Raw genomic sequence first — 16,685 nt, 5'->3', positions numbered from 1 at the left:
TAAAAAAGACACCTGTGGTGGATGGAATCTATCCAGTTATATTGAAGGAGGCAGCAAGGGAAGTTAGCAAACCCTTAGCCATAATTATGAGAGCATTCTTAAATTTATTGGAGGTACCCATGGACTGGAGATGTACAAATGTATCCCCAATTTACAAAGGGGGTTCAAAGGGTAACATAAATAATTATAGACCTGTTAGTTTAACTTCTGTTCCAGGAAAAATAATGGAGTCACTGGTTAAAGAGGTGATACAGGATCCACTAGACAAGATACAGCAGTAATAGCGCAGACACAGCATGTGTTTGTTAAGGGGAAGTCTCGTCTGATGAATTTGATTGGATACTACGATGTGGTCACAAAGGAACTGGATGCAAAAAAATAATTTTTATATCATATACTTGGATTTCAGGAAAGCTTTTGATACTGTTCCACATGGAAGACTGCTCTACAAATTGGAACCATATGGCATTAAGGGCAAGTTGCTACAATTGAAAAAAGGGATGACAGAGTGGTAATGGCCTCTGCTCTTCATGGACTAATGTTATCAGTGGAGTACCCTACGGGTTGGGCCCCATTGTTATTTTCTGTATTTATCAGTGATATCGATGAAGATACATAAGGCTTAATATCCAAGTTTGCAGATGATACTGTAGGGGTACGCTTGTTCTGGCTGATTAAAGCCAACTTTTATCCATTATAATTTACACGAGCACTGCCTTGTAATGTTTGTTGTCCTACTTTAATTTAAATATGTTAGGGCCTTTGACTGCCAGGAAAACTCCCATGTCCTTTTTGAATGCAGAGTAGAGTGAAGACAAATTTTACTCCAGACACACTTTACTATCAAAGAACAATTTAATATACAAATAATAATATTGCTACCTTGATCATACATTTTCTTTATAAGACACAGTCCTCATCAGTAACGTATACATTTTATAATACAGTCTTCTTGAACAACATGGATATTTGAACAACTCCACTTTGCAGGAGAGAAACACAGTTATTCACAGTTTTTTTCACAGTTATTATAATTTACTTTTATGCTCCAAATACAAAAACTCCTACAAACTCCATATAAACTCCATGCTGAATGAGTTAATATTATTATCCTTAACAATAGTCTCATGAAACATATATTATTCCTTAGGAACACTGAATGCCTTCCAGGAGTTCCAGTTAGTACTAAATCCTTCTAGTTCAGATAATTTTTGCACAGGAAACATTATAAAAGAAAATTTGGCAACTTACTTCCAGATCCACTTGCTAAATATTCATCAGCTGAATTAATTTGGCCTAGATATCTAATTTCTTGTACTTTTTCCTCGAAACCTTTTCTTTAACGAACTTTGGCTTTAATTCCCAAAAGCAGGTATCCCTTCCTCACTTTTTATACCATTTCTCCACAAAACTTCCACATGCACAACCCTCAACTTCTCTACCTACCACCCGACACCTCTACACAACGAAAAGGGCAAATAGGCACCTCAGATTCATGCCCTTTTCCTTATATATCTATGCTGCACCCTGTTTTCCCTTAATCCTTTTTTTTAGGAAAATGATCATGATCTACTTTGGGTCAAAGTTCTCTCCTTTTCTGGAAATTTTTCCTCGCCCTTCCTTACCTTCTTAAGCAATTAAGTACCCATTTCTATTTTGTCCAAATAGCTGGCATATTAATTTAAATGATTGTTAAATATGGCAAACTATATTCAGGAATAATACCTAATGTTAAATGAATGTATTATTATGTTTTTTTTTTTTTTTTTTTAGTAAGCCAAAGCTTACAGCAAATGGTTGGCAGGGTTGTTAATGACAATAAAGACAGTATGCTACTGCAACAGGTTCTTGAAAAGTTAGGCAGATGGGCTGAGAAGTGACAACTGAAGTTTAACATCGGCAAATGCAAAGTACTGCATATGGGTAGCAGTAACCGAAGAGAAACGTAATAACTGTGTGGTAGTACACTCAGGGAAGTGGAGAATGAAAAAGACCTGGGGGTAATTGGGCATTCAGATATGAAGTTCTCTGAGCAGGGCATATAGTCTTGTTTGTGATATATAGGAATTTTGCTAGCAGCGATAAGGAGGTGATTATCCCCTTGCATAAGGCAATGATCGGGCCATACTTTGAGTATGGCATACAGGTCTGGAGGCCTCATTTTTGGAAGGGTATAGAGTTGTTAGAATGAGTAGAGAGAAGGGCAACAAGACTGGTGAGGGGAATAAAGGGATGCTCTTATGAAGAAAAGGTTAAGTTCTGCAAATTGCAGCTTCAGAGACTAGGCACATGCAAGGTGATCTGATTGAGGTGTATAAGGCCTTGAATGGTTTGAGTAGGCTCAATGCTGATGGGCTTCTTCTGCATTCTCAGATTAAGAACCTGACAGGGTATAGATTCAAATTGAGGAAAGACAGTTGTAGAACAGATGTGAGAAAGTTTGCCTTTAGTCAGTGGGTAGTTGATTGCTGGAACAGAATTCCATCTGTGGTTGTGGAAGCTGATAGCTTAAATAAATTTAAGGCTGAACTAGACAAACATTTAGAGTGACCGGATGGTCAAATGGGAAGGATTTTTTTTTTTTTTTTTTTTCAAGTGACTCTGAGAAGGGTTAATAAAATAAACGAAGTTGGAATTTTCAGTTTTAAAAATCCAGAACTAGTGGCCATAAATTCAGATTTCTGTGGAAGAGATTTAGACTAGATTGTAGGAAGCTTTCTTTTACTCAGCATGTCATTGATTGGTGGATCAAGTTGTTTTTGCAGGTAGATGAGGCTGACAGTTTGAATAAATTCGAAAGTCAACTGGATAGTTTTACCGATATGAATTTGTATTTTTTGATGTACTTTTTTTTTTTTTTTTTTTTTTTTGTTAGTGTAGCAAAAGCCTATGACTTCCTTTGCCCTATATCGTGATTATCTTTATTAGATTGTGTGAGGACATGAGTTAACATGCTGCAAGCTCACACCTGAGGACAGCTAACCACAGTTTTTTCAATGTGATGGCTTTGATTATTTGAGAAGACTATCACAGTATTTGTTATTCATTATTGTTTCTTCCCCCTCTAGATAATTTTTTTTTTTTTTTTATGAAACCCCAAACACGAGAGGTATTAAAACCTATAGTACTTACTACAGTGCCTGGGTCGGAAGTTGAGAAGACAAAAGAAGATATTTGTTGACATTACACTTGAACTTCTGTAGACTCAAGCATTTAGGGCATAGGCCTCAAGCTATGAAGGAGTCTAGACTATGTATAAATATAGTGCAAATGCATCAGAAATACATAGCTATATCTGAATAGATCAGAATATTGGTAAAACGGCATCGTTTTAAGTTATATCTCATATTGTGAATACCTTCACAACGAGTTGCCATGATATTGCACTACTTCGAATAAGTAACGCTTCACCTAAGGAGAAGACTAATGTTACTTATTCTCAGATGGATACCACCACCCAGACGGCACCGTTTCAGAGCTATTTGGCCCTTCTTCGGTGGGTGGGTAGGTACCCGAGTGATGCAACGATGGCAAAACAGTTATGAAGTATAACTCCACAATATGAGAGATGCCTGATGGTGTATCATGTATTTAGACTCAAGCATTTAGGGCATAGGCCTCAAGCTATGAAGGAGTCTAGACTATGTATAAATATAGTGCAAATGCATCAGAAATACATAGCTATATCTGAATAGATCAGAATATTGGTAAAACGGCATCGTTTTAAGTTATATCTCATATTGTGAATATGAGATATAACTTAAAACTCCTTCATAGCTTGAGGCCTATGCCCTAAATGCTTGAGTCTAAATACATGATACACCATCAGGCATCTCTCATATTGTGGAGTTATACTTCATAACTGTTTTGCCATCGTTGCATCACTCGGGTACCTACCCACCCACCGAAGAAGGGCCAAATAGCTCTGAAACGGTGCCGTCTGGGTGGTGGTATCCATCTGAGAATAAGTAACATTAGTCTTCTCCTTAGGTGAAGCGTTACTTATTCGAAGTAGTGCAATATCATGGCAACTCGTTGTGAAGGTATTCACAATATGAGATATAACTTAAAACGATGCCGTTTTACCAATATTCTGATCTATTCAGATATAGCTATGTATTTCTGATGCATTTGCACTATATTTATACACTTCTGTAGACTGTAATTTTCAGGAAATACATATGAAGGAAAGTTGTTCCAGAAAACGGCAGTTGAATGAATAAACGAGGAAGATGAAAAGTTGGTTCTGTTTGAACTTGGACAGTAAATGGATGTTGGCTGGTGGCAGCACGTGTTCAGACAGTTTTGAAAGAGAGAGCGGAAATTATAGAAGCCAATTCAGAAGAACAGTGCCCATGGAAGTATCTGTAGAAAAGGCATACAGCAGAAACAATACGTCTGTGAGACAGCGAGTGGAGAGACTCTGTTAGATATGAGTCATTAATTAACCTAAGTACCCTCTTCTGAATGGAATCTACAAGCCTGAGAGAGGTTTTGGGGGCACTGCCCCAGATCGGATTTGTGATTTGTACAGCATGAACAGCTTTTTCGAAGAAAAGTAATGCCGAGAGTGAAAGAGAATACCAATTTTTTTTAGATGCAGACGAAGCAATATTTGTAATGTGCTTATGCCAAGAGAGGTGGAAGTGATTCTTTCACTGCTTCTATTGAAATGAGCAGAAGCCTGAAAAACAAGATGCAGGATATTTCAGAGACTGCTGGGAGTCATTGCGGTACAAGTAAACACATGGGTTGTGTTAGGGTAGCCAAGAATAGAAACAGGTGCATGTATACCTGCGTGTACACCAATGCTAGGAGTTTGGTAAATAAATTTGATGAATTTGAGGTATTGCTCAAAACATCAAAGGCAGATATTGTTGGGATATCAGAGACGTGGTATCACACAGATATAAGGAATGCGGAACTGGAATTTGGGGAATACAATGTGTATAGAAAGGATAGACAGGACAGGAGGGGAGGATGTGTTATGCTATTAGTTAAGAAACACATAAAGTCCAAGGAAGTGAAGCCAGTCGACATTGATGTACAGGGCAGTGTCGAGTCAGTTTGGTGTGACATAAGCATAGGGAAATCAAAATTGAGAGTAGGAGTGTGCTATAGGCCTAATGACTCTGATGAGTATTATAAGATATTGTACAGGGAAATAGAGTGGGCCAGTAAATCAGAGAGTCTTATAATGGGGGATTTTAATTTCCCAGATATTGACTGGAATTTGTGGGTTGGTCACTCACACACTAGCAAGGCTTTAGTGGATTTATTGGATGATTGTTTTCTACATCAGCATGTTCGTGAGGCAACAAGAGGGAGCAATACTCTTGATCTGATTATCAGTAGTGATTCTTCATGCATTAAGAATCTGCAGATAAATGAACCACTAGGTGGCAGTGATCACAGTGTGTTGAAGTGGGATTTACTCAAGGAGGTAACTACCATCAGAGGTAAAGGGAAGGGTTTTTGTTTTCGTAAAGGCGACTATGATGGTCTGAGACAGTATTTAAATTCTATACAGTGGACCAACTGATGATGTTACCAACAGCAAACTCAAAATGGGAAGCATTCAAGGAACTAATCTTGGAAGCTACCAGGCTTTACATACCAACTAAGAAATATTGTTCAAGGTTTAGGCCTAAATGGTTGTCAGATGAACTAATGAGACATGTGGCAGAGAAGAAAAATGCATGGGATACATACAAATTAATGGGTGACATGGAAACCTATGATAGATATAAGTTGGTCTGTAACCAATTCACAAAGGAGATTAGGCAGGCAAAGGCAGACTACGAAAAATCCTTGGCAAAGGATGCAAAGAAAAACAGAAAAGAATTCTTTACCTATTTAAACTCAAGAAGGAAAGGGATGAATCAGATTGGTCCACTGGATATTAGCATTATTAGCATTAGCATTAGTAGAGGCATATGATGCAAGAAAGCAAGCTTATTCAGCATCAGCCAAAAAAAAAAAAAAACAACCACTACTCCCATTTCACCCCTCAATTCGTTCGAAATACCTGTCCAGCTGAGCCTTAAATTTGTTTAGGCTATCAACTTCAACAACAAGCGATGGAAGTCTATTCCACAAACCAACTGCCCGCTGGCTAAAGGCGAATTTCCGCACATCTATCCGACATCCGTCCTTCCTCAATTTGAATTTATGCCCTCTCAGGTGATTATTCTGAGCAAGAGGAAGAATCCCATCGGCATTGAGCATGCTCAAGCCATTCAAAGCCTTGTACACCTCTATCAGATCACCTCGGCGATGCCTAGTCTCCAGGCTCTGTAATTTGCAAAACTTAAGCCTTTCTTCGTAAGAGCAACCCTTTGTTCCATTCACTAATCTTGTTGCCCTTCTCTGTACTCGTTCCATCAGCTCTACATCCTTCTTGAAATGAGGCCTCCAGACCTGTATACAGTACTCAAGGTGTGGCCTGACCAATGCCTTATACAAGGGAATAATCACATCCCTGTCCCTGCTAGAAAAATTCCTGTATATCATTGACAAGACACCATGAGCTACCCTTGCAGCTCGTCTGCACTGCTCAGAGAACTTCATATCTGCCTGCACAATTACCCCCAGGTCCTTTTCATTCTCTACCACTGTCAGCGTAGTACCACAGAGTTGATACGTTGATCTGGGGTTACTGTTTTCCATATGTAGTACTTTACATTTGTCAATGTTAAACTTCATTTGCCACCTCTCAGCCCATCTGCTCAACCTTTCCAGATCCTGTTGCAGCAGCATAGTATCAGTAGTGTCCTTAACAACCCTGCCAACCTTTGTATCGTCTGCAAACTTGGACATTAAGCCTGATACACCATCATCAATATCATTTATAAATACAGAAAACAACAATGGACCCAACACTGAACCCTGAGGAACTCCACTAATAACATTAGTCCACGTTGAGCAGTGTCCATTGATTACCACTCTCTGTCTTCTGCCACTCAACCATCCCTTTATCCATAGCAGCAATTTGCCTCGAATGCCACACTTCTCCAATTTGTGCAGCAGTCTTCCATGCGCAACAGTATCAAAAGCCTTTCTAAGATCCAAATATATAATATCAAAGTTATTCCCTGCATCCAGTTCTTTTGTGACTACATCATAGTATCCAATCAAATTGGTCAGACAAGACCTGCCCTTAACAAACCCATGCTGTGTCTGAGCTATAACTGAATTCTTGTCCAGATGATCCTGCAGTGCTTCTTTAACCAGTGCCTCCATTAATTTTCCTGGAACCGAAGTTAAACTAACAGGTCTATAATTACTTGTGTCAGCCTTTGATCCTCCTTTGTGAATTGGGGTTACATTTGCACATCTCCAGTCCATGGGTACCTCCCCTGAGTCCAAAGAAGCTCTCATAATTATGGCTAGGGGTTTGCTTACTTCCTTTGCTGCCTCCTTTAATATAACTGGATAGATCCCATCCACCCCGGGTGCCTTTTTTATGTTTATCCTCAACAATTTCTCCTCCACTTTCCTCTCAGTTATTAGAAAATCATCTAGCTCACTGCCAATGTTTACTTCACCTACGACATTCCCCTTCCTGAATAACTCCTCATGTGTGAATGTAGATGCAAAATACTCATTTAGATTGTTAGCTACCTGAGCTGGATCCTCAACTGTTGAACCATCAACATCCAGTGGACCAATCTGATTCATCCCTTTCCTTCTTGAGTTTAAATAGGTAAAGAACTCTTTTCTGTTTTTCTTTGCATCCTTTGCCAAGGATTTCTCATAATCTGCCTTTGCCTGCCTAATCTCCTTTGTGACTTGGTTACAGACCAACTTATATCTATCATAGGCTTCCACGTCACCCATTAATTTGTATGTATCCCATGCATTTTTCTTCTCTGCCATATGTCTCATTAGTTCATCTGACAACCATTTAGGCCTGAACCTTGAACAATATTTCTTGGTTGGTATGTAAAGCCTGGTAGCTTCCAAGATTAGTTCCTTGAATGCTTCCCATTTTGAATTTGCTGTTGGTAACATCATCAGTTGGTCCCACTGTTTAGAATTTAAATACTGTCTCAGACCATCATAGTCGCCTTTACGAAAGCAAAAACCCTTCCCTTTACCTCTGATGGTAGTTACCTCCTTGAGTAAATCCCACTTCAGCACACTGTGATCACTGCCACCCAGTGGTTCATTTATCTGCAGATTCCTAATGCATGAAGAATCACTACTGATAATCAGATCAAGAGTATTGCTCCCTCTTGTTGCCTCACGAACATGCTGGTGTAGAAAACAATCATCCAATAAATCCACAAAAGCCTTGCTAGTGTGTGAGTGACCAACCCACAAATTCCAGTCAATATCTGGGAAATTAAAATCCCCCATTATAAGACTCTCTGATTTACTGGCCCATTCTATTTCCCTGTACAGTGTCTTATTATACTCATCAGAGTCATTAGGCCTATAGCACACTCCTACTCTCAATTTTGATTTACCTATGCTTATGTCACACCAAACTGACTCAACACTGCACTGTCCAGCGATGTCAACTGGCTTCACTTCCTTGGATTTTATATGTTTTTTAACTAATAGCATAACCCCTCCTCCCTTCCTATCCTGTCTATCCTTTCTGTAGACGTTGTACTCCCCAAATTCCAGTTCTGCATTCCTTATATCTGTGTGACACCACGTCTCTGATATCCCAACAATATCTGCCTTTGATGTTTTGAGTAATACCTCAAATTCATCAAATTTATTTACTAAACTCCTAGCATTAGTGTACACGCAAGTATACATGCACCTGTTTCTATTCTTAGCTACCCTAACACAACCCATGTGTTTACTTGTACCGCAATGACTTCCAGCAGTCTCTGAAATATCCTGCATCTTGTTTTTCAGGCTTCTGCTCATTCCAATAGAAGCAGTGCAAGAATCTCTTTCACCTTTGCCAGTGGCTACTGTTAATCCATTAGTCTTTGTCTTGCCCCAAGCTAGCAGTTTTCCGACCCACCTAACACTGCCTCGATAGCATCAGCAAATATTCTTGCACCCTTTCTATTTAAGTGTATCCCATCCCTGTAGAAGCAATCTCTCCTGTTAACGAGTACAGTCCAGGCTATTGATGGTTCAACATATTGATGGTTCAACAGTTGAGAATCCTGCTCAGGTGGCTAACAATCTAAACGAGTATTTTGCATCTACATTCACGCATGAGGAGTTATTCAGGAAGGAGAATGATGTAGGTAAAGTAAACATCGGCAGTGAGTTGGATGATTTTGTAATAACTGAGAGGAAAGTGGAGGAGAGATTGTTGAGGATAAACATAAAAATAGCACCTGGGGTGGATGGGATCTATCCAGTTATATTAAAGGAGGCAGCAAAGGAAGTAAGCAAACCCCTAGCCATAATTATGAGAGCTTCTTTGGACTCAGGGGAGGTACCCATAGACTGGAGATGTGCAAATGTAACCCCAATTCACAAAGGAGGATCAAAGGCTGACACAAGTAATTATAGACCTGTTAGTTTAACTTCTGTTCCAGGTAAATTAATGGAGGCACTGGTTAAAGAAGCACTGCAGGATCATCTAGACAAGAATTCAGTTATAGCTCAGACGCAGCATGGTTTTGTTAAGGGCAGGTCTTGCCTGACCAATTTGATTGGATACTATGATGTAGTCACAAAAGAACTGGATGCAGGGAATAACTTTGATATTATATATTTGGATCTTAGAAAGGCTTTTGATACTGTTGCACATGGAAGACTGCTGCACAAATTGGAGCAGTGTGGCATTGGAGGCAAATTGCTGCTATGGATAAGGGGATGGTTGAGTGGCAGAAGACAGAGAGTGGTAATCATTGGACACTGCTCAACATGGACTAATGTTATTAGTGGAGTTCCTCAGGGTTCAATGTTGGGTCCGTTGTTGTTTTCGGTGTTTATGAATGATATTGATGATGGGATATCAAGTTTAATGTCCAAATTTGCAGATGATACAAAGGTTGGCAGGGTTGTTAAAGACACCACTAACGCTATGCTGCTGCAACAGGATCTGGAAAGGTTGAACAGATGGGCTGAGAGGTGGCAAATGAAGTTTAACATTGACAAATGTAAAGTACTACATATGGGAAACAGTAACCCCAGAGCAACGTATCAACTCTGCGGTACTACACTGACAGTGGTGGAGAATGAAAAGGACCTGGGGGTAATTGTGCAGGCAGATATGAAGTTCTCTGAGCAGTGCAGACGAGCTACAAGAGTAGCTCATGGTGTCTTCTCAATGATATACAGGAATTTTTCTAGCAGGGATAAGGAGATGATTATTCCCTTGTATAAGGCAATGGTTAGGCCACATCTTGAGTACTGTATACAGGTCTAGAGGCCTCATTTCAAGAAAGATGTAGAGCTGCTGGAACGGGTACAGAGAAGGGCAACAAGATTAGTGAATGGAACAAAGGGTTGCTCTTACAAATAAAGGCTTAAGTTTTGCAAATTACAGAGTCTGGAGACTAGGCACCGGTGAGGTGATCTGATAGAGGTGTATAAGGTTTTGAATGGTTTGAGCATGCTCAATGCCAATGGGATTCTTCATCTTGCTCAGAATAATCAGCTCAGAGGGCATAATTGAAATTCAAATTGAGGAAGGACGGATGTTGGATAGATATGCGGAAATTTGCCTTTGGCCAGCGGGTGGTTGGTTGGTGGAACCAACTTCCATCACTTGTTGTTGAAGTTGATAGCCTAAACAAATTTAAGGCTCAACTGGACAGGTATTTCGAGCGAACGGAGGGGTGAAATGGGAGTGGTGTGTTTTTTTTTTTTTTTTTTTTTGGCTGATGCTGAATAAGCTTGCTTTCTTGCATCATATGCCTCTACTAATGCTAATGCTAATACGAGGTTGGTAATAGCCATGAGATAAAGGCTCCATTGGAAAGAGACAATCACCAATTTGTGATCTGAGGTAACTAAAGACCACTCATTCGACCGTATACTAGAAGAGTTGTTTGTGATTAGGAATTGCAAAAGGTGATTAGAAATTGCAAAAACCTCAGCATCTCGACCAGCTGAGTTGGTGTGACCAGAAAATGGAAGCCAGCTGGAGTTCTGAACATTAAAATCACCAAGGAAAATTACCTCACTGTTAGGAAAGTTGGACTGGAGAAAGTCAAGTTGCAGAGAGTGGAAGTCAAAGAGCTCCATGTGATTAGTGGTTTGGGAGAACGGTAAAGACAACAGATGAATTTGAGACATGAGGTAGAGTGATTTTAAGCGAGTGAAGATCGAAAAGAGGAGATTTAAAATTATCAAGTCTCTGCCAGGGAATATCAGAATGAACATATGCACAACAACCACCTTTGAGGCGAAAGGAATCATACAGCGAATAATTTGGGCAACTGAGATGAGCAGTACTTGAATCGACCGATAACTGAGATTCTGTCAGAAAAACTACATGGGGTTTGGCAGACTGCAAGTGGAAATGGACATCGTTGAGATTAGAATTGAGGCCACGTATATTTGTGAAATTAACTAGGAAGTGTTTGGGAGGTTTAGATCTTTTCGCAGATAAGCTTACTCTATTAGTTTGACAATTCATTGTGTATTCGACAGTAAGAAAAAGGTTGGGGGACATGCTGTATAAAATAATGAAATTTTTGGGTATGGCGTACACATGGTAAGAATATACCCAGATCCTTGACATAACGTGGCCTCGACAATGCTCCCCGCATACGCACTACTCGGACTCCCTCCAATCACTATCTGGCAGAGTAGAGGTAGCGAGATTATACGCTAGCTGATCCAGAAGCCTCCTAAAGAGTTATCAATAGGTTCGGTCTAGTGTACTAACTAACAGCCTCCCTGCAAACACCGTTTTAGAGCTGTACCCTCGAAATGTAAGGAAGATTGGATCTCGCCATGATGTTCATCATAACCTCATAAGTCATCAATCACACTGCATGATGGAAGAGATGGGGAAGGGTTGACCGGAACTTGGCTCTGGAGACTAAACATGGGTTCCACCACTTCAAGCCTCCAATAAGCAAAGTGGTGGTATTGCACCAGTTGATGAGTCATCTACCACCTAGTATTGCCTGGTAACACAGAGGGGGAGGCATTCCTTCATGTGGTGTTGGCGCCACACCTCGATCCCTGCTTACGTTTGTTCATACGTGGTTGGTCACCCACAGTGTGCTTGTGCATGGAGATTATAACCAGGATTACTAACAGTCCCACCATCATGAAGGTGCAAGCATAGGATTTGGCTGTTTTTTTTTTGATTTTTTTTTTTTTTTTTTTTTTTTTGATTTGGCTTCTGTGGCCATATTGCACCTCCCAAGGTTTTTGCAGTACTTTGATCCAAGCCCGAGGCGGGAATCGAACCCGCGACCTTTGGGTTGCCGGGCAGGTACTTTACCCACTCGGCTAGCCCGGTCGGCTAGGATTTGGCTGTCACAGACCATCCTGACTTTGCCAAAATTGGGTCTACTTGACTTCAATATCACCTGAATATCAGTACCATCAGCGTTTTAGAATCCCTGGTAGCCAATACCACTTATCTGCCCTATTTGGGAGAATGTCTCTGACATCCTCAAGGACAGTGATCCAGAATCTCCTTGTTGGCCCTAAAATACAGTGAGTAACACTTTTTCAGTTGAAAATAGGATAGTGACTCTCTTTGCTGAGCCTGTGTGATGCCACTGAACTTGCTTGTTTTCTTTCTGGTGTGTGTCCAGAAAGGTGTGTGTCCAAAATATATCCAGGGTCCATCTCTCGTCCCTGTATGTTCCACCTGGCACATACAGTGACCAGAGGTGTCTGTTTCATCCTCATACTCAAGAAGCACAAAGCAAACATTGAGGTGTCGTTCCTTCTGTTCTCATATTAAATATTGAGAAATCCATCAAGCACATATTTTTCGAAAGTGCAGCTTCTTGCTAATATTATGAATGGTAATATGACAGTTTCGTTTAGTAATATGAGTTCCTCCACTGCTGCTACACCTTCTAATGTCATAGCATGCTTGCTTCCTTAGTGAATCACCAAACCATGATTCTCTGTTTTGATCATTCTCCTTCTGTTGTTGTTTTGATGGTTCTCCTGAAGTTCCTGTGTGTCTTTAGGGAGAATCATGAACACTTCAAATACTGTTCCTAAATTTCCCAATGTGCCAGTAGAGTGTACAGAAATCAGTGGCATCAATGTGATGCCACTGATTTACTTAAATGGAACACATCATTATCCATGCTACTGCACATCCAAAACAACTTGCCAAGTTATTTGATGAAAACTATAGGGAATGAAAAAAAATAATAATTAAAATATAAATAAAATAAAATAAATGTGCAAGACAAGAATGCCGTATTCCATGAAGCAATAATTGGAAAGCATTTAAAACAAAGTTACTTTTCTATTCTTGTAAAATTATGTTGTTCATCTAATTTTCAGAAGTGCATTAAATAATCAGGGTTCCTAATCAACCCAAACTCAGGGAATTTGAAAATTATTAATGTCCCAGCAAAAATCTTATTTGTTGTCTGTTTCAATTATTAATATTGTAATGGTCACAGAATGAGTTCTCTGGTCAGAACATTTGGATTTAAATGGGTTCTCAACCGTTAGAAAAAGTTAATATTTTACTTGTTTTTTAGATGATAATCTCTTTCCCCAGGTTGCTGCTGTCTATGGGTGTATCAACTTCACAGCTTCTTTATTTAAAAAAATTCTGTGACTTCTGAGTGACCATTCACTGATGTTACTAATTGATATTTTTCATAAATGCTTCTGTAAATATAGTAATGATGAAATTTGCATTCCTGTGATACAGCCCAAGTGAAAATAACAAAGTTTTTGGAAGGGCATTAATCTCTTAAATTGTAAGGCTATCATGACTGACTAGTTGCTGTTTGCTACACTATAATAGGCATGCAAATTCCACCATAGCAATACTGTATTACCAGAGCCTGAACTAGGCAATCTTACAACTGGAGCAAAAGTGTCATAAATACGCCCCCAGAGGTAACCAATCTTTATGAATTTATAAAAATTACTATTGCAACGACCTATGATTTGCATATTAATGCAAATTAATATTAAAAAATATTTAATATAATGCAATATACCGTATTTTTCCATGTATAAGACGCACCTTAATTTTGGGGCCCGAAATTTGAAAAGAAATGTATTACATAAAGTTATTGAACTCAAGTTTTATTCTTCATAAAATTCATACAACTCATCACTGTCAAAACTCCCATCCATTAGCTTGTCCTCATCTGTGTCTAATGACAAATCACTGTCTTCATATATTGCCCCGTCCTCAGTTCCATCTATGGCATTTGAAATGCCACACTTCTTAAATGACTTGACAACGATCTCAATCTTGATATAATCCCAGGATCTTTTCACCCAGGTACAAACTTCTCCTATGGTTGGTTTCTTCACTCTTCCTGCTGGTATCAAATTGTCCCCAGAAGACTTCATCCATTGGTTCCATTCGTCTCTCATGGCAGCTATGAAGGGTTGGAGTTGGGATGTCAAGCCTCCAGGTATGATGGCAAGTTTTGTTTTTTGCTCTGCAGCAATCTTCTTTGTGTTTTTTGTTATGTGTGCCCTAAACTGATCAAGCATCAATAGGGCAGGTTTGCGTAAGAGCCCACCTGGTCACCTGCCCCAAAATTTCTCAAACCAGATCTTCATCCCATCCCGATCCGTCGAACCCTTGTCACAAACGTGGACAGTCACTCCTCGAGGAATGTCTTCTTTTGGCATTGTTTTGTGTTTGAAAATCAGCATAGGAGGCAGCTTGGTTCCGTCGGCACAACAAACTAGAACAACTGTATAATGGCTCTTTTCATGTCCACATGTCTTCACAGTTAGTTTTCACCCCCTTCTTATCAACAGTTCTGTTACTTGGGACATCAAATTGAAGGGGGACTTTGTCCATATTTGCAATTTGTCCCAACTCAAACTGATGTGTCTTCCGACATTGAATGACAAAACAATGAAATTCAAGGACCTTCTGCTCATAGCTTTCAGGCATCTTTTGGGAAAGTCTGGTGTGTGAACACATGCTTAGTCCATTCCGTTTCATGAACCTGAAGCACCAATTGTGTCCTCCTTTGAAATCAGTACCTTCTTTTTCATCAGCAGTTCTTCTTGTCTCATGCTGAACCATCTTTGTGGACACAGGAATTCCAATTGCCCTTTGCTCCTCAATCCATATCGTCAATTCCCTCTCTAAATCAGGCCATTTTGCTGACTTCCCTCTAATGGCCTTCTTCTGCCGTGGCATTTTCAGTAGGGTTTCTTCTTCCCATAGCCAGTCTCAGATTGTTTTCTCAGTTGGAGGAGGACCAAACTTACGTTCAGAAGCACGATTTCCATTCACTTTTGCAAACTGGATCACTTTTAACTTGAATTCAGCACTGTAATTCAATGTTATTAATGGATTTTCTCGATTAAAATAGTTAAAGTAAGTACAAATAGGAAAGCAAAGTGGTACAAAATTTATCTTCTCTTTTAAGAATATGTTGGATATGGCACTGAAAAAATTCCATTGTGACCAGAACATAAAAAGGAACATAATAGAAAAAATTGAAAGAAGGCATAAAGTAATATGTCCAATCACTAAAGAAGATAGAAGACATTAGTTGCATTATCTTTTAGAATAGTCATCTTATGATGTCATTAAATTAATTATTTAATATATGATAAAGAGATCCAAACTTTTCAAGATCGTTAACATTTGCAAGTACTTTTGTCATATAAATAAGAAATTTGCATACATTTAGTAGCACTATTAAAATTTCTAATCTAATATTTTTAATGTGAAAATTTTCCTGACCAGGAGTCCCCAACAATTCTCGAGGAACCTGAGCAAAGAGATGAAAAAACTGAGGGTTATTTAAGGCCTAAGCCTTCAGATCCCATTCCCATTCAACAAGTTTCTCCAAAAGCTTCAGGTAATATTTCTTTTAAGAAGATATATTAGCATTAGTTGAAGCATACAATGCAAGAAAGCAAGCTTATGCAGCATCAGCCCAAAAAAACCCCTCCCATTTCATCCATCCATTCACGCCAAATGCCTATCTAGCTCAGCCTTAAATTTATTTAAGCTATCACCTTTCACAACGGCATCCGTAGCCGAGTGGGCAGGAGCGGGAGTGCAGTAGCAGATACTCTTTGAGTAGACCGGGGTTCAAGCCCGACTGCTGAATACGGTTGATCTGCCAACCCGCACTGGACCAGCGTGGCAGATTATGGTCCATTTCCCTCAGCATGAATGGTTGAGGAGGCTTCCATGCTGCAGTGGATTGATAATGGCTGCACTTTACTTTTTTTTTTTTTTTTTTTTTTTACTTTCACAACAAGAAATGGAAGTCTGTTCCAGCAATCAACTACCCACTGGCTAAAGGCAAATTTTTGCACATCTGTTCAACTAACTTTCCTCAATTTGAATCCATGCCCCCTCAGGTTCATAATCTGAGCAAGATGAAGAATCCCATCAGCATTGAGCTTGCTTGACCCATTCAAGGCCTTATACACCTCAATCAGATCACCTCACAGGTACCGAGTCTACAGATGCTACAATTTGCAAAATTTCAGCCTTTCTTGGTAAGATCACCCCTTTGTTCCCCTCACCAATCTAGCAAATCCACATCCTTCCTCCAGACCTGTACACAATACTCAAGGTGTGGCTTGACCATTGCCTTGTG

General features: G+C 39.6%; 1 protein-coding gene across 1 annotated transcript in view; it reads left to right on the top strand.

Annotated features, from left to right (window-relative positions):
• Nucleotides 1-16,685, top strand: part of l(1)G0196 (inositol hexakisphosphate and diphosphoinositol-pentakisphosphate kinase) — an 832,616-nt gene that overhangs the window by 675,012 nt on the left and 140,919 nt on the right. Inside the window, exon 26 of the mRNA XM_090381508.1 lies at nucleotides 15,818-15,932. Coding sequence (XP_090237634.1) covers nucleotides 15,818-15,932 — 115 coding nt within the window. The remainder of the gene's footprint in view (nucleotides 1-15,817; nucleotides 15,933-16,685) is intronic.

This window comes from Mastigoproctus giganteus, chromosome 9 (genome assembly GCF_048544385.1).
Source record: "Mastigoproctus giganteus isolate SK-2022 chromosome 9, ASM4854438v1, whole genome shotgun sequence".
Classification (NCBI taxonomy): Eukaryota; Metazoa; Arthropoda; class Arachnida; order Uropygi; family Thelyphonidae; genus Mastigoproctus; species Mastigoproctus giganteus.
The sequence above is the reverse complement of the archived record's forward strand: the minus strand, read 5'-3'. Positions and strand labels throughout refer to the sequence as shown.